This window comes from Suncus etruscus, chromosome 14, assembly GCF_024139225.1.
Source record: "Suncus etruscus isolate mSunEtr1 chromosome 14, mSunEtr1.pri.cur, whole genome shotgun sequence".
In the NCBI taxonomy this organism is placed as follows: Eukaryota; Metazoa; Chordata; class Mammalia; order Eulipotyphla; family Soricidae; genus Suncus; species Suncus etruscus.
Window position 1 is genome coordinate 85272987 of NC_064861.1, and position 19208 is coordinate 85292194.

At 43.4% G+C, this 19208-nt stretch overlaps 1 protein-coding gene across 1 annotated transcript; it reads right to left on the reverse strand.

Moving 5' to 3' along the window:
• Window positions 1-1293: 1293 nt before the first annotated feature.
• On the reverse strand, window positions 1294-16721 carry LOC126028128 (cytochrome P450 2B4-like). The gene is made up of 9 exons (XM_049787178.1): window positions 16516-16721; window positions 13690-13852; window positions 13207-13356; window positions 10684-10844; window positions 8051-8227; window positions 7490-7631; window positions 5026-5213; window positions 4581-4722; window positions 1294-1571 (listed from the first exon to the last, which is right to left on the reverse strand). The coding sequence occupies exons 1-9, from the start codon at window positions 16684-16686 to the stop codon at window positions 1381-1383; spliced, it is 1485 nt and encodes a 494-aa protein (XP_049643135.1). The 5' UTR covers window positions 16687-16721; the 3' UTR covers window positions 1294-1380.
• Window positions 16722-19208: the final 2487 nt, after the last annotated feature.

Here is a 19208-nt window from a genome sequence, read left to right on the forward strand (position 1 = left end):
TGGGTTTGATTCCTAGTTTCACATAAAGCCCCCCTGATTCTACTGTTAGGAACAGTCCCTGAACACAGAGCCAAGAGTCAATCCTGAGCACAGCTGGGTATGGTCCAGGAAAGCAAAACAAAACACAAAATAAACAAAGCCCATAGTGGGAAGTTGATACTGGTGGAGGGTGTGTCTGTGGAAAGTTTTATGTACAAAAACCCTGCTGTTGTCCATATTGTAAAGCACAGTGCCTAAAATCAAATAAATGACAGAGCCAGCCTTGAGGTGAAAGGGAACTTCTAACCTGGAAACAACTTGAGGGTGCTGGCAAGTCACATCTGAAATGGCATGGCTCCCCACCTGACACTTGTAGGGCTTATTGAGTCTGATGGCACTTGTAGGGGGAGAACACATCTTGATGGATTGTAGGCTGAGGACATTCTTTCATCGCAGGAATAAGAAGGGCAAGGTATTAAGTAGAAGAACAGGGGAGGGAGATATGACCATGGTCCACAGTGCGGTTGAACCCTGAAGATATTATGGCAAGAGAAGGAAGCCACACACAAAGATCACATTTTTTGTGTTGTTTCCATTTATAGAAAATATCCAGAAGAGACAATGGTCCATGGTGAGAGAAAGGAAATTGTTGTTTGCCAGGGACTGAGAAAGTGGGGGAGAGATTGTTGATGGAGAAGGGTTCTGTTTCTGGGGGGATGAAGATGTCTGGAAGTAAATAATGCTGGTGAGTTAAATTAAAGGCTACTAACTAGAACACCTGACATTGATTCAAGTTATGCTATGCCAATTTCACTTTCATTGTAAAATGATGCAGAGTGATAGCTTGAGCTCCAAAGCTAAGAAGATAATGTCCTATTTTTTGTTCCTCATTCCTCTACCCACGTGACCTCCAATACTGCTGCCAGGGTCCAAACTTTGTTAATTTGTCCATAAAAGGCACAATTGCTGCATTCATCATAAGAGATTGATGAGAATACCATACAGATATGATTATGTAAACACAGATCATGGAGTGTAAGGAATTAATATCTAGGGACTGGTTGATTCTAGGGAGAAGTCATTTAGTAGGGAAGCACAGAACTACAGGTGTCTTGAGACGAATTTTTCCCTCTCTTCACCTTGGTTTCACTCTCTATACCCATTCTAGAATTCTATTAACAGAAGGAAGGAGAAAATCTAAGTCCATAGAGGAGCTCCATTGAGATGAAAGATAAGTGTGAAGGAGGAAGGATGAGTCTGTGGAGATGACCACTATGGAGGGAAAATATACTGATTTGCAGTGGGGTCTTTCTGAAGAAGGTAGACACGAAGAGAGACAAGAGCCACTTTCTGAAGAAGTTGGGATTCCTAATGATCCCAGCATCTTTTGGGCCCCTTCCCTCAGTCTCTTTGGCGGGGCAGGAAACGGATCTTGTATTTTGGGGGCAGTTTGCCCACACCACACTCCATGGGGGTGAGGTCGATGTCCTCAGGGGCCTTGTCAGTGGCCACGGTGAAGTTCTGCAGGATGGTGGTGAAGAAGAGGAATAATTCTGCACGGGCGATGCCTTCTCCAAGACAAATGCGCTTTCCTGTGGGCACAAAGGATCACTAGTATGGACACTATTATAAACAATGGATCACACACAAGCTCTATTCTGTCTCATCTGTAAGCCCATACACCTCAATCCATGTTATAACATACACCTGGGGTTGGCCTCTCCCTGAAATTCTAGGTGGAGTATTAGGAGGATCCCAACCCAAATGCAATCTCTGAATCCTTTGCCTTACACAGAGATTGTAGTTTCCTTAGGATCCCAAAGGTTCAGTGTTTCCAAGAGTATAAAGACCTACTTTCTAGCTAGACATGGGCACAAATGAATATGTTTGCATAGCCCCTTCCATATGTGTCTGTATGTTATTTATGATTCAGCCCTTTATTGTTCTTCCTTTTTTTTCTTTTTTTTTGCTTTTTTGGGCCACACATGATGACACTCAGGAATTAACTCCTGGCTATGCACTCAGAAATTACTCCTGGCTTAGGGGGCCATCTGGGACCCTACGGGATTGAACCAAACTTTGGTTTATTCTAGGTTAGTGCGTGCAAGGCAAAAGCCCTACTACTTGTGCCACTGCTCCAGCCCCTAATATTTTTCCTTTCTAATGTAGAAGATAGTACCTACCTCAAAGAACTACTGTGAGGTTAAAAGTCAACATTGGTAATTTTTTGGTGCCAGAGTGATCACACAGTGGGTGAAGCACTTGTCTTACATGTGGCCAACCTGGATTGTATCTCCAGCACCAATAGAATGCCTTGAGTTGTGCTGGAGATGATCTCTCTCTTTTTTTGGGGGGGGGGACACCCATTTGATGCTCAGGGGTTACCCCTGGCTAAGCGCTCAGAAATCGCCCCTGGCTTGGGGGGACCATATGGGACACCGGGGGATCGAACCCTGTCCGTTCCTTGGTTAGCGCTTGCAAGGCAGACACCTTATCTCTAGTGCCACCTCGCCGGCCCCTGGAGATGATCTCTAAGCACAAAGCCAGGAGTAAACTCTGAGCACTGCCGAGTGTAACTTCGAAGTCAAAAATAAAAAGAGTAACACTGGCATGGATAACAGATTCTGTGGGTATAGTTGTTATGATGCTTTTATCTCTATTTGGGAGGTGATCTGTCTCTGATACTTCTTTGTATGTGTGTTAGCTTTTGAGCTCAGTCCCAGAGATATATGCGTCAAAGTTGTAAAAAATAAAACCCCCTGAATATTACAGAAAATTTTGGGGACCTTTATCTTTACTCCTGCTTCTTACACTGCAAGCATATGAGCTAGAAAAGGCTTTTCCAGGACATAACTCCAGACCTTGTTTATGTCTTCAGGGCTTTAGAAGCTCTACCTGCTTGAATGTGTCTTGTAGACTGGGGAACTTTAACACAAGGTCTTGATTTATTTTTTTGTGTAAGGCCAGCCAGAAGCCTGCACCCTTCTCTGTATCTGCTGTGGGACCCTATATACTCTCTTCCTCCTTTTCTTTGTTTCTTCCATTTGGTTTCTTGTCTATGTCTATTTGGATCTGATTTTGAATGAAATTCTCTATTTCTCTGACTCTATCTCTTCTACCTTGTTTTCCTCCTTATCTAGCTCTATGCCTCTTTTGCTCACATTGTCTCTCTATTTCTTTCAGTCCTTAATTATCTGTTTTTAAAATTCTTTCTAAAATGGTAGAAAAGGGGCTGGAGAGATAGCATGGAGGTAAGGCATTTGCCTTGCATGCAGAAGCTCAGTGGTTCAAATCCCAGCATCTCATATGGTTCCCCGAGCCTGCCAGGAATGATTTCTGAGCATAGAGCCAGGAGTAACCCCTGAGCACTGACGGGGTGTGACCCCCCAAAAAATGGTAGGAAGGATCTCACTCTCCCACTCCACATGTTCCATCTTCACTCTCATTTAAGACAAAATAAGAGGTACCACAGCACTGGGCAGACACAGACACAGGGATTCTGAGTCACTGACATGACTGATGAAAATGAAATGTAGGAACTTATATAGTGGTCTTTCTTTCTCCCAAAGGATGAGATGCCTGGACATTGGGATTTTCTATGTATTACTGAGGAGTGAAGAATGGACATAAGGACACGTCAGAGCATGTTGAGATTCTGCAGAGCTCCAATATCCTAACCTATTTCTCAATTCACCATTCTTTCCCCATCTCAGGCTGCTTGCTGTTTTCTCTGCAGACAACACTCTTCTGTAGGCTGACAGCTCATTCTCATGTTAGCCAAGAACTTCAATTCAGAGAAACTTTATTAATAAGCTTCCAAAGCCTCTACAGATCACTTCCCATAGTCTTAATTCCTTAGAACAACAATAAACACCCTTATGAGCAACTGATTTGTGCCAACCTAATTTTTTTTTTTTTTTTTTTGGTTTTTGGGCCACACCCGGTAACGCTCAGGGATTACTCCTGGCTATGCGCTCAGAAGTCGCTCCTGGCTTGGGGGACCATATGGGACGCCGGGGGATCGAACCGCGGTCCGTCTCCTAGGCTAGCGCAGGTAAAGCAGGCACCTTACCTCCAGCGCCACCGCCCGGCCCCTGTGCCAACTTATTTTAAACACACTTCAATCATTCATTCTTTGAATGAGATCATTCTTTGGAGGCCAGATGATAAAATTCCATTCCCTTTGCTACATTTCCTGGAAAAGGAAATTTCTGTTTTCTTCCAGCTGCTTCTTGTCTTAGTCTATTTGGATCCGATCTGTCTACAAGTCTCTGTCTTTCTCTTTGTGATTCCATCTTTCTTGATTAAATATATGGCGTTTGGTCACTGTCTAGTGCATTAGTTTTAACCTCCCATAGAGTATGGTCTCAGCATAGTATTTAATAAATATCGTATATTACAGTGTAAACAGATTGAAATAGATGCCCAGGTCTAGACACCACACCTTTAGGGGTGTGATCTCATGCCTCAACATCATCCTATGGTTGTAGTGAAAATAAGAATGACAGGGTAGGTAAAGGCAGATACTTAGTGATCAATAAACAAAGGTCCCTGACTGATTATCACACCATGACTGGAATGCAGAGTACAGCCCATCTTACCTATCGAAAAGGGCATGAAAGCATCACACTTCTTCAATGCCCCATTGGCATCCAGAAAATGGTCAGGATCGAAGGTTTCTGGTTTCTTGAAGTAACGTGGATCATTGAGAGCAGAGTTCAGGATGGGATATACTTCGGTGCCCTTAGGGAAGGTTATAAGATCAGAAGGCATTATCATTTATTCCTTTATTTTATGGATGGGGGTGCAGAATAAGAACAGCTCAGTGGTAAGACTGTCAAGGGCCTCTCCAGGAATGATTCCTGGCCAAAAAATGATCCATGAGCATAGAGCCAAGAGTAATCCCTGAGCACTGCTGGATGCAGCTCAAAAACAAAACAAAACAAAACAAAAATAAACAAATAAAAACTGGTAAGGGCTTACTTTAGGAGTGTGTGAGAAACCAGGATGACCACATAGAAGATTCCAGACCTAGGTTGGCCTCACCTTTGGGATGATGTACCCTCGGAAGTGTGTGTCCTTGGTGACAATATGGGGAACTCCAATGGGAAGGAGATCCCCAAATCTCTGCATCTCATGGATGACTGCATCAGTGTATGGCATGTTGGCTCGGTCATTGAGGGCTGGAGCACGGTGTGAGCCAATCACCTTGTCGATCTCCTTCTGGACTCTCTCTGCACACAAAATGGGACCAGAGAGGCATGTTCGAAAGAGGCATTTCAGCAAGGAAATTGCTCTCTGGTGGTTTTCAATAGTTCATGTACCAATGAACCAGAAAAACTCTATAGTAAAGGCTACATTCTGGCTGACTTCCTTGGCAACCAGCTTGGGGCAGAGGAAGGAAGAAGCAACAAGAATTATTATCCTATGAAACTTACTGTTACAAGTTTTCTTTCTACATGCACAGGTAACACCTGCATATAACATGCCCCCTCCATTTTGCATAGAATTTCTGAATAAGAACTTAAAATGAGAGGGCCAGGGCAATAATACAGCAGGTAAGTAGGGTGTTTGCCTTGCATATGGCTGACCTGGATTCGATCCTGAGACTCCCATATGGTCTCCCATGCCTGCTTGAAATGATTTCTTAGCATAGAGCCAGGATCAACCCATCAGTGCTGCCAGGTGGGCACCCCCACTTAAAACAATGAACTTCCCCTCCAAAAAAAACCCCTCTAAAATGAGTAGAAAGTGAGCTAGTACGTCTATATTGTAGATAAGATACCAAGTTAGGCTGAAATTCAACCATGAACCACTTTGCAATTGTGAAAAAGAAAGCAACCCAATTCTATTATGAACAATCTTGCAACTATGGTGTTTAAATAAAGTAATTCATTTAGAAAAAGATATCAAGGTCATATGAAATATAGTAGTAAATGATGTCTATAGATTAATCCATAAATAATTAGATAAATAAATGAATATATCACAAATACACTCATGGATGGAAAGATTAGTGAAAGAGGGTCAGGGAGATAGCTTTATGGTCTAAGCATATGCTATATATGTGAGATACCTACAGTATTTGCCGGCATATAAGACGACTGGTCGTATAAGACGCCCCCCTAATTTTACAGTTAAAACATAGGTTTAGGCCTATATTCGCTGTATAAGACAGAACGTTCCTGTGCTGCAACTGTATGTACCACAGTGAGCCAATCACAACAAGCAAAGGTTCAGAGGTTATACTGTCATAGACTTCCTCTCTGACTCTGGCCAATCTGAGCAGGCTTTTGACAGTGTAGATTCGGGTCCAGAACATTGTCTAATTTGCATGCATCAAAAGCCTGCTTGGATTGGCCGAGTTAGAGAGGCGGTCTGAGCAGCCTTGCAGTGATTGATGCAGGATCGAGTTGGAAAATTTGTTTCATGGCAATATCCAGATGATTTTCGTTTAGCGGCATATCGAGACGCTTTTTGGGATATACTCGGCGTATAAGACGACTCTGATTTTCGGTTGACTTTTTTTCATTTCAAAAGTCGTCTTATACGCCAGCAAATACGGTAGTTAAATCCTTGTACCTCAGAGATCCTTGAGTCCTGCTGGACATGATTCTAATCACGAATTCAGGAGTAGTCCCTGAGTATCACTAAAACTGGTCCAAATTAAAAATAATTAATAAATGGGAAATCAAAGGATAGATCTACTTACTTAGCAATCAAAGTTGAATTGTATCATTAATTACTAGCCAATTGACAGCAACATGAACTTAGTCAAATAAATCATCTAAATGAGTGGAATTAGAGGATTACATAAATAATAGTGGCCAATAACAAATCGGTAAAGGAATGAGCGAATTAAGGGCAATGCATGAATGAATTAAATGACCGATGACTACATCAAGGATATTCATAAATAAGTGAGCTGCTAACGGCAAAGTGAATAAAAAAATTGATGACGTGAAAGATATAATGTGAAAGATGGAAGGAATAAGGAATGAATCTGCATCATAGAAAAGGTGAATATATGAAGAAATAAATGAATCCATGACAAATAATTGATGAATCATATAATCCAAACAAATAAATGGACTTGTATGTGTATGGGTAAATAATAGATAAGAAAATCAGAAGGTAGATAGGTGAGTTAATGATGAAAGAACAGATAGGGAAATGAATGCGTGGGAAGACGGAGGAGTTATAAAAGGAGGGAGGGCTGAATAGAAGGATAAAAAGATGAGTCGATTTTTTTCTTTTTTTGCCCCACAGACTCCAGCCAGATGAATTGATTTTTAGATGACAGAAGTAGAAAGTGGGAGAACATGCCAACATCCATCCTTCCAGAATATTCACTTGGTTGGGGGCTTGTTCAGAACCTGCAGTGCTTCTGGTTGAGAGGCACTAACATGTTGTCTCTTATTCTGGCAGGACCCCCCACTCTGACTTCTGGTAGCTCAGAACATGGATATAAGAGCTACCTACACAAATTACCCCCACCCATTCTGCCCACCTCTGATGTGTGGATATTTGAGCATGAGCAGGAATCCATAGCGGAGCGTGGTGCTGGTTGTCTCAGTGCCAGCGAAGAAGAGAGAGAGGGTAGTAATGATGAGGTTCTTCTGGTGGAACTCGGTGCTGGGGTCGGATTTCTCCTGCATCCAGGGAATAAAGTTTGGGTTGGGGGGCTTGGAGCTTCATGAATGCATGCACATTTTTGGGAACCCCCATCAGTGTCTGGGTGTCTGACAATAGCTCACCTATTATTCTTTATTTCATGTGTCCAATTCTCTCTGTTGGGCTCTGTTTCAGCCTTTCTATCTCTTTGGTGTGTTCTATTTCCTCCCCTCCCTGACCCTATTTATACTTCTGAAGGTCTCCACCAATTTCTGCACTTTTTGTCCTGCGTTCTTTCTCTCTCTCTCACTCCACCCCTTGATGCCCTACCACTCTTCCCTTTCCCTAATCTCCCCTTCCCCTGCTCTAGTCTTTGCTTCCTACTATTCCCAGCCCTAGTATCCCTTTTCTCATCTCACCTCCCCTTCTTTCCTCCCTTTTCTCCCCCAAGCCCCACTTTGTCCATGCGGATCAGGTAGGTGTCAATGAAGTCCCGGGGAGCAGTGCAGTCCAAAGTCTCGCGATGCTTCTCCACACTCTGACCAATAAAGGTGTTGATTTCTTGCAGGTTATTGTAAATCTGTCTGTGTGCGCCGGGGAAGTACTTCAAGAAGCCAGAGAAGAGCTCAAATACCTGTCGGTTAAAGATGGGTTTGGAAAACGTTTTGGAACCGAGCAAGCAAGTCACAAGGAGGTGTATCCATCCCAATCCTGAATCTCTGTCTCTGTGTATCTCTCTGTCTCCTCTGCCTCTCTGTCTCCCTCCATCTCTGTCTCTTTCTCCTTTGTTTAAGTCCCTTTGGCACTGATTCCAACTCTTTTCTTTCTTTGCTTTTTTTTTTCTCTTCTGAAACTTCCACATTAATCCTGTGTCCTATGTTGGTCTCTCCCACCTCTCTCTTCTTTCTTTTTCTCCTTATCTCTCTGTGAGTTTCACCTTCAGTCATCTTGTTATGCATCTGGTGCTTTGAATATGATGCTAACACAGATGAGGGAGCAAACCATTAAAATATTTGAGCATATACTTTTATTGCTTAGTGCAATGACAAAAGTGAAATCTAACTTGTTGCAGAGTTGCTAAAAATGAAGGATGTAACAGTAAGACATAGCATTCTTTTGTAATTTCCCCTTCTAAGGATAACCAAAGCAATTGGATAGGAGCCCCCAACCCCAACTAAATTTTTCCTCTCCAAAATTTTCTGTGGGAGACCATTAAAATTCCCTTGTTTCACTGCTCACTTAAGCTCACCTGTGTCCCCTTTTGGTTTCCTATCAGACTCTCAAGTGTGAGGCCATGGGAACTCTGGATATATTACCAAATTACCATATGACTTACATTCCTCTAAAGAATGTCAGTGAGTCCTCTCTTTTGCAGTTCAAGTTTTTTTTTACTTTAAAATACAGTTGAGGGGCCCAAATAATAGCACAGCAGTAAGGCATTTGCCTTGCATGTGACCAACACAGGATGGACCCGGTTCGAATCCCGGTATTCCATATAGTCCCCCAAGCCTGCCAGGAGCGACTTCTGAATGAAGATCCAGGAGTAACTCCTGAGTGTCTCAAGGTGTAACCCAAAACTAATATATATATTAATATATATTATATATTACATATATTGTATATATATTGTATATATATATATAATATATATATATATATATAGTTGAGTCTCAACTACAAGGTTTGATGTGTGCAAATTCCCTTTCCCTAGAGGGAAGGGAAAAAGCAAGCAATGAGAACAGATATAAATGCAAACTATTACAAAGACTTCTATTTACCTCACACAAACCCACTTAGACAAGGATCTCCTTTCCCAGTTGTGCTATTGATTTCATAGTTCACCTACTCTGCATGCTGCCGGTTGACTCCCAAGATACGGGATCAAGGGCCACCCACACATTAAGTCTATTTTTTTTTTTTTGGGCCACACCTGGCGGTGCTCAGGGGTTACTCCTGGCTGTCTGCTCAGAAATAGCTCCTGGCAGGCACGGAGGACCATATGGAACACTGGGATTCGAACCAACCATTTTTGGTCCTGGATCTGCTGCTTGCAAGGCAAACACCGCTGTGCTATCTCTCCAGGCCCACATTAAGTCTATTTTAAGGTTAGTTAATAAAGGGATGTTTATTCACTTGTTTTCAAAGACAAGCTTATTTCTTTATCATCTATGAAGTGATTTTTTTTTTTAAAAAAAGATGGCATTTAATAAATGATGAAATTTCAAGCTGGCACTGCCAATCTATGTCCAGTCAGTCCCCGAGTATTTGGGCTGGAGAGCTAGAACAGAGGGTAAGGTGCTTTTCTTGCACATGACTATCTGAGTTCCATCCCTGATACCTCATATAATCTTTTGAGCACTGCCAGTAATTATTCCTGAGCATAGAGTAAGAAGTAAATCCCAAGCATCAGTCTCTCCTAACATAGTCTGCAGAGCCACAAAATATGTGGCCCGAACACTGCAGGTGTGTGTTGGTATCACGATGATGATATATCAGGAATTCAGACACATGCAAGCTCTGCACCCACGATGTGTGAGTCCTGTGGAGCACCTTATTTGGAGCACCAAATATGAGACACCAGAATAACTGTGTGTTCCACCTTGGGCCTCAGAACAGAACAAAGGGAAGAAGTAGACAGACATATGAAGGGAAGTGAAGTGGGACAAAATAATGAGATGTGATTTCTCTATTTTGTTGATTTTCGGGAGATAGAGGCAAAGTTTTGGTGTAATCAGGAACAGAAGAGTTAGGTATAAAAGTCTCACACTTAACTCCTTTTTTCCCCCTACTCTCACTTTCATAAACCTTTTATCTCTATTTTTCTCTCTTCCTTCTCCTTCCCCTTTGCCTTCACCTTTCCATCTGTTTCTTCCAAGCCCACATGTCACTGTCTCTCACTCTTTCTTCCTTGATATTTCACTCTATCTTACCACCTTTCCTGCCTCAGGTTTTCGCATCCCTCCTTCCATTTGCCTAATAATTTGCTCCCTCTTTTAGCCCTGTGCTGAATCCTACACCTTTAAGCAGAACTTCCCTAACCCTTGTCCTCTGTGACTATCACCTCCCCCATTACCCTTTCCCTCTACTGACCTGACTGGAGAAGGAGCTGATGAGAGCAAAAGATTGAAAAAACAAGTCCAGCAGCCGCAAGAACTGGGGATCTCTGTAGGAGAAACGTTCCCCAAAGACAATGGAGCAGATGATGTTGGCGGTGATGGAATGGAATAAGAAGGTGGGATCCTGGAGGGCTCCTAGGAGGAAATGTAGATTATTGCAGATTCACCCAAAGGCCTATGGAGCCCAGCATTCTGCCCACTTCTGTCACTGTCCTCTTTAGCCTAGTGAAGATTCAGGAAACAGCCCAATAGCAGGCACACTCATGAGCATATATTATGTTTCAGACCTTCTCCAATAACTGTCACTGCAGTTCTGAGGAAGGGGCAGGTCTGCTGATGGCCCATTTCATAGGCACACAGAGCTCTGTGCATCATTCTTCCATGGTGGAGATTGAGCAGTTATGCAGCTGCTCATTCCTGGGGCCCAGGGGTAGACTCAAGCAGCCAACAATAGCAGCTGTGTGATGGATCCCCTTTCTTGGCCCTTGCTGTGTCTCTGGGAGCTGGAAGAGTGAAGTTTCGAGGGTGAGAACATAGAGTGGGTGTTCAATCTTACAAAACACAGATCTCCCTGTTCCTTAAAAGTCACGTGCTTGTCCTGTCTCTTCGGGGTTGTTTATCTTCAGGGAACTAATCTTCTCTGCTTGACTTTTGCCTCCACACTCCAGGCTCAGAGTAGATGGACAGGAGTGCTCTGAGTCTAGGAGCCCCAGGTGGGTGCAGCTTCACTCCTTCACTCTTGGGTTTCACTTGTTCCCCAGCAGTCTTTCCTGTCCCTGTCTTAGTGTCTTTATTTTCTCTGCCTTTTCTTTTCCTTTGGTCTCTTTGTGTTGATCCCTCCATTTCTGTCTCTCTTTCTCTGTTTCTGAGCCATGCTGCCTCTTAGTCTTTCTGTTCCTATCCTTCTCACTCCCTGTGTCTCTGCCTCTGCTTCTCCCTCCACACTCAGCGTGGATGTTCTCCATTTGCTGTGGGAGAGACCCTGTGACCTGTGTCTCAACATACCCAGTTGGAGAAAATCCAGAAGCAAGTGGAAGTGCTACTTAGACTGGACACTTCCTCCCATTACCCTCTCTGCTTACTTCCTTTCAGCCCAGAAGAAAAACTCACAGCACTTACCTCTGCTTTCCTCTTTTATCTCTGGGCATTCTTTTCTCTAAACACTAGTTTTTCTTTCACTGTGAGTTGTTTTCCCTGAGCAAATTAGAGAGTGTGCTAACATGTGCAGGGGTCTCAAACTCGTGGCCCCTGGGTTTCCGGCCCTCCGTACAACATTTTGTGGCCCTGCCCTAGAGGAATCTTTTTTGTTTTGTTTTGTTTTAGTTGTTTGGGTCACATCCCCCAATGTTCAAGGCTTACTACTGACTTTGCACTCAAGGATCACCCCGACTTTGCCTCCTGCGGCCCCCAGGTAAATTGAGTTTGAGACCCCTGATTGTAAGGTTATATCTTGCCACTGCTCTTGCCAGTCTATCCCAGCATCTCTTCTGAACACCTTGAGCCTTCTCCAACCCTCTCTTTGTCTCAGATCTAGCAATCTCTGGGATTTGTCCTTCTCTATTTACCTCTCTTTATTGATAACTACATCCCCATTTATTTTGCCACGCACCCTGCACATCTCTTGGTGTTCTTAGCTCAGTTTCACTCTTTTTTGTCTTTTATTTATTTATTAATTTATTTATTAATCTTTTTAAGTATTGTGGTTACAGAAGTGTTCATAGTTGAGTTTTAGTCATAGAATGTATACCATTCTGTACTAGGGTAACTTTCCTGACATCAATGTCCCCATTTTCCTTCCCTTCTCCCCAGCCTAATCTTCAGGACAGCTATTCTACTGCTCCCTCTCTCACGATCATCATCATGATAGTTGTCATCGTCAGTGCAGCTAGTGCTCCAACTGTGCTCACCACTCTTTGTGGTAGACTTCATAGTATGGGCTGGTCCTTCCGGCCCTCACTTCTATTGTCTCTGGATATTATTACCCTACTGTCTTTTATTTTTCTTATATCCCACAGATGAGTGAGACTATTCTGTGTCTATCTCTCTCCCACTGACTTATTTTATTCAGTATGATAGTCTTCATGTCCATATATGTATGGGCAAATTTGATGATTTTTTTTCCCCTAACAGCTGCATAATATTCTCTTGTGTAGACATACCACAGTTTCTTTAGCCAGTCAGCATCTGGGTTGCTTCCAGATTCTGACTATTGTAAATAGTGCTGAAATATACAGAGGAGTGTAGAGGGCATTTTTGTATTATATTTTTGTGTTCCTAGGGAATATACTTAGGAATGATATTGCTGAATCATATGGGAGCTCAATTTCTAGTTTTTTGAGGACTCTACATTGTTTTCCAGAAAGGCTGGACTAGATGGCATTCCCACCAGCAGTGAGTGAGATTCCCTTTTTCCCCACATCCACACCAGCCATGGTTGTTCTTGTTCTTTGTGATGTGTTTTACTGTCCTTCTGCCCTACCATTTCCCCAGTGCTCACCCTTGGAATTCCGTAGCTCCTCCATCAGACACTGAGCCTCCTCCTGAATCCGCTCCTCCACACTGCGTTTTCCCATCCCAAAGTCCCTCATGGTGGCCAGAGAGAATCGCCGAAGGGTCTTCCAACGTTCCCCATTGGCAAAGACAACACCTGTTGGTGGAAAAAATAATAGGTCAGAGAAGAGGTTAAAAGACTCTTCCTCGGGCTGGAGAGATAGCATGGAGGTAAGGCATTTGCCTTGCATGAAGAGGGTGGGTGGTTCAAATTCTGGCATCCCATATGGTCCCCTGAGCCTGCCAGGAGCGATTTCTGAGCATAGAGCTTGGAGTAACCCCTGAGCACTGCCAGGTGTGACCCAAAAACAAACAAACAAACAAACAAACAAAAAAAGACTTTCCTCAGGACTCTTTTATCTCCCACTTCCAACTCGCCCTTACAAAGCATCATAGTAAATCCTATCCCTGATACCTTCAAGGTCCTTACCATATCCTTGGAAGATTGGCTCAACAACAGCAATTGTTCCTCGACCAGAGAAACCATCAGCATGGTCTACTAAAGCATCCCGAATGGTCTCTGTTCCACAGAGCATGACAACAGGCCTTGGTCCAAGATAAACAGTGAAAACATCCCCATATTGGTCTCGGATCTGCCAAGTATATCATATCCAGGATTAGTAATATTTGGATCTCTGTGGTTATCCTTGTTGTCTAATCATTATAACACATAGACTTATACATATCTTTCCCACAAAGAGTGCGGTTGTACCAACCCAGGCCTCATAACTGATGTCCTCTGTAGCACAGAAATTCAATGATTTTTGTTAAATTTTTTATTGAGATGATTGTGAATTACAAGTCCTTCATAGTTGTATTTCAGACATGTAGTGACAGTGAATTAGAGCCATTCCCACCACCAATGTTGACCTACCTCCACCAGAGTTCCCAGCATGCATTCCATACTTCCACTCTTAGCCCCTTAGTCTACCAGAGTAATAGGTCCATTTTGTGTTTTGATTGTAATAGTTTGGGTCTCTTGATTCTATTGTCATTGACTTTGGCTTGAGTACCAGTTCTGACCATTTTTTTCAGAAATTCAAAGTTTTTACTATAATTCCTGTCCATACCCTTGACTCTGGCCACATCTCTCAGACATATCAACTGAAGAATCAACCTTACTTTCCAAACACAACTTTACACCAACAGCTCGACATTTTTCTTGGATAATAATCCTGAACCACCATTGGTAGATACATTGGTTTATATTATATGCTTTATCAATGCCTAGAATATTCTACAGCACACAGAAGTGACCTGAAAACTATGACTGAATTACCAAATAAAGGAAGCAGTGATTCACAGTAGGTGTTATTTGGGACTAGAGCAATAGTACAGTGAGTAGGGCACTTGCCTTGCATATGGCTGGCCTAGATTTGATCCGAAGCACCCCATATGGTCCCATGAGCCCTGACAGGAGTGAACTTGGAGTGCCATGGGGTTCATCTCCCAAACAAAATCATTTCTATTTAATGAGCATTTGCTCTACCATGCTGTAACAAGACATTTAATCTTGATAGAAATCTTTTGATTGTTGTTTTTAGGGGGGCAATCCAGCAGTGCTTGAGGGCTACTGCTTGCTAGTACATGATGGAGCATGTAAATGAGATTTCTACATGCAAAACCTGTTGATTACAACATGAATCCCTATCTCTTTAGTTCCAAAACCACCTGACATCTAGTATCTTCTCAATCTCTATCTGTCTCTCAATCTTCTCTCTCTCTCGGTCTGTCTCCTACATGATCCTTGCATAGACTAGGGAAGGTCTGAAGTCAGGAAGGAACTCATCAATGTTGGGCAGATTGACACAGAAGGTCATAGAATGGATAGGGTCAGAGCACAATGTTCTCACCAAATTCCCAAAAGGCTCAGGAAAGACCAAGTCATCCAGCTGTTCTAGTGTGGGAGGCACTGACCTCGATCTTGCCTTCTCCCTGGAAACCCTTACTATTGGATGAGGAAAAAGAGTCTTTCCCAAAAACCTCACTGTCCACCTGGTTAAGAGGACAGGGTCCACCTGGACCCAGACCACCAGGTCACTGTGAAAAAGACCCAAGGAAACTCCCCCACCATGTTTATGGATTCTAGCTTCTTCTGGGTCAAGGGAAAAATATAAGTTCCAGAATTTGCAAGTCAGTGCTGTATCCTCGTAACTAGGATAATTAAATGATATGGACCAAGAGACCCCACACCTGGGATTAAACTCTCTCTTTGTTTTAAAGCAAAAAGAACAATTTTTTTTGCTACCAAAAGGTGGACTAGAAAAAATACAAGGATGCTGGTATAGGGAATAGGGAACTTGAGTAGTGGTGAGAGGCTATAATTATATAGCAAAACCATAGACCATAACATTATTGTAAACATGTGATCTTCATACTAGCACTGTTCCTTTAAATTAAAACAAATAAATACATTTAAATTAAAAGAAAATATATAATCAGAGAAGGACAAGGACTGAGGGCATCTTGTCCAGCATTAAAGAAGGGAAGAACAGAGCCACAGAGTACTTAAAAAGTCACATATTTAGGGCTGGGGTGATAGCACAGTGAGTAGGGCATTTGCCTTGCACACAGATATTCCTGAGTTTGATTTTAGGCTTTCCATATGTTCCCCTGAGCCCACCAGAAGTGATTCCTGAGCACAGAGCCAGGAGTAACTCCTGAGCAACGCCTGTGTGGCCAAAACAAAACAGAACAAAAAGGCACATATTTAATCATTCTGATTCTGCAAGTTGATTAGTTTGTGGGTGAGTGAATAACAGTGAATAATAGTGAATAACAAAACCAGTATGTGTGAAACCATAATAGAAAGCCTGACGTCACCCGCAGTATCAGCAACTCTATTTCCACATTGGTGCGTTCAGCCTTCCCATCATTCGCCACAGATATGGGACAGTCTTTGAAATAATTTGTTGTTCTTGGAGACGCTTATTTGATTGGTGTAACCAGCCCTATGTTCTTTCTCTACCAGCTCCCAGAGACAGAGACTGGCACCGAAGTGTGAAATTCTACACTCTTGGCTTCCTCCCAAACACCATTTTTTGCCCTCCTACCCACTGCAAGGACAAAGCCCCTGGGCTTCCAACAAAGCAGGGGCGCCTAAGTCTCTGTTCTGCCCACCTTCTACCAGCTTCATCCCATGGCCCTTAATCGCCAAACATGGCACAGCTTCTCCTGTACCTGGAGGGAAGCTTCATCTCTTCCCATAAATGAGTACAGACGTCACCCCTACACCCCTTTTTGGTCCTTGTCTCACCTTCAGGAAGGATTTGAGCAGACCTTTTCTGTCCATCTGCAGAAGGTTTCCCAAGAAAGGCAAGGGACGGGGGCCTGGAGGGAGACGCCCACGATTCTTGGGATGGCCCCTTGATACAAGTAGCAAAAGTCCCATGAGGAGAGCCAGCAGAAGGAGGACGCTGAGCTCCATGGTTCTGGCCGGCCAGTCTCCTCTCCACGGCTCCCAGGAGAAGTGCCTTTTAGAGCCTGCACCACGCCCCCTTATGTAACTGTGTCCAATCCCCGCCTCCTTCTCATCATTAACCAGGAGCCCGAATGTAGGAACCCAAACTTCCTTCTCAAGCAGATAAGGGACATGCTCATTCTGTCCCTTGTTCATTCCCTTTGCTTGTTCTCCCTCCCGAGATGCTTAGCAACTGCCAAATTTCATACTCTGTGGTGTGTGTGTGTGTGTGTGTGTGTGTGTGTGTGTGTGTGTGTGTGTTTGCACACACAGTCACGGTCATCACCTACTGCTCAGCCTTACCTCTTGACACTTTCTGTGGACACAGGCAAGCAGATTTACAAGTCCAGCCCTGTGTATGTGCTCACTTTTGCAAATGCTTTTCCATTCACCCTGGCACCACTGTCTCTGTTCACATGATTTTTATATGTGGAGGGGTGTATGCCTGCCAGTGAGTTTACTGAGCTGGGTTCCTGGGTCTCAATCCACAGGTGCTTTTGCCTGTGTGGGGGCTTGTATGTGCTACTTGACTTCACTTAGGATGGTGGTTTTGCATGTGTGTGGCCAGTTGGTTTGTCTCTCTGTCTGAGTTTGTGTGTGTTGGGGGGTGTCTCTCTTCAAGTCTGTGTCTTGGTAGGGTCTAAACTCCTCTGGTCCATGTCTTTCACCCTGCTCTCCCTGGTACCCACAACTAGAGCTGATTCAGAATTAGAGAGGCCGGTGGAGGGGAGACTTGTCAGGTGTAGGGTGAAGGTCCTCTGGCCTGCCCTGCTTGGGTTCTGCCTTCATAGAGCAGGACCCTTTCAGGGAACCATCTCCTGCCTCAACCTCAGTGTTTCTTTTCCCTCCACTTTTTGAGCTCCAGGCAAACAGAGACAGGTGTCAAGTTTAACTGATGACCCCTTCTCTTGCAAGACTTGTCCTGAGCTTACCACACACACTCTTGGCTCAATATTGATGTACTGAATATATGAAAGAACATGTCCATGTTCACTGGAGCCAGGTCTGGCCTGACTTTCTATTGCTTGGCAGCCCTTGAGATGAAGAGAGTGGAGAGGAGGGAAAATCTTCCTTACAATATTAAGAAAACCTTTTGCAGGATCCTCCCCCGGAAGCTGAATTATACCCCTTTGGAGCAGGAGGAGGATTTACACTCCTGACCTCTGCGAGAGGCAGAGCCTGCACTTTTCTGACCTGGGAGAGGTGCCACCATGAACTTTCCTGACCTCAGCTCTTATCCTGGCTCTGCTGTGTGAGCTGGCACTGCACTTGGGACCCTTTCTAACCTGGAGAACCTCTGATCCTCACTTTTTGTGGATGGCATTTTTAATGATTCACTTTGTAGATGAGGACTACCAAGCACAGAGATTAAAAATTTTACTAAAAGGGGCTGGAACTATAGAGTACAGCAGGTAAGGTGCTTGCCTTGATGTGGTCTGCTCAGGTTCAGTCCTCAACATCCATGTGGTTCCCCAAACACCACCAGGAGTAACTACTGAGTGCAGAGCTAGGAGTAACCCCTAAGAATCACTGGGTATGACCACCAAAACAAAAACAAACAAACATTTTTACTCAAGGGGCTAAGGCTAGACAGAGTACAGCAGGTAGGGTGCCTGCCTTGCATGTAGTCAATTCAGGTTTGATGCCCAGAATAACATAAGATCTCCTGAGTCCCACCAGGAGTGATCCCTGAGTTACAGAGACTGAAGTAAATCTGCAACATAGCTGGGTGTGGTCCAGGAACCTGCCCCCAAAAGATAAAATAAATAAAATTGAGTTTAATATAGTTTTACTCAAGACCATACAGAAGGTTAAAGTTGCAGAACCAATATATCAATCACTTGCTCATGTGGTTATTAGCCCTTTATTAATAGGCTAGTTCCATTAATTCAAATTTAAAATGTAATTATTATTATTATTATTATTATTATTATTATTATTTTTTTTTGGTTTTTGGGTCACACCCGGCGGTGCTCAGGGGTTACTCCTGGCTGTCTGCTCAGAAATAGCTCCTGGCAGGCACGGGGGACCATATGGGACACCGGGATTCGAACCAACCACCTTTGGTCCTGGATCGGCTACTTGCAAGGCAAACACCGCTGTGCTATCTCCGGGCCCAAAATGTAATTAAATTTTAATTAGAAGATTTATTCTAGACAAAAGGAGCAGGAAAGGGATCAGATGAACAAGATCTCTGATTGGTCCTTTATCTATATAAGCTATCTGTTTGGTCAACTTTAAAACTCATCAAGGCAAATGTGATCTGGATAGCCAGCTTCACAAACCCTCACCTACATAGTGTGTAACCAATCAGACAAGAAAGGGCAGAGATATAATATCTCTGGTCAGGTCAGTATAAGGAATTTTTTTAAACATTTTTATTTTTAGGGTGTATGTGTTGGGGCTTGCTGTCTCTGATGAGAAGGTTGTTCGTAGTAGATTTCCATTTCTACTTCTGCTGTAGTATATAAAAGTGGGTGGAAGGGATT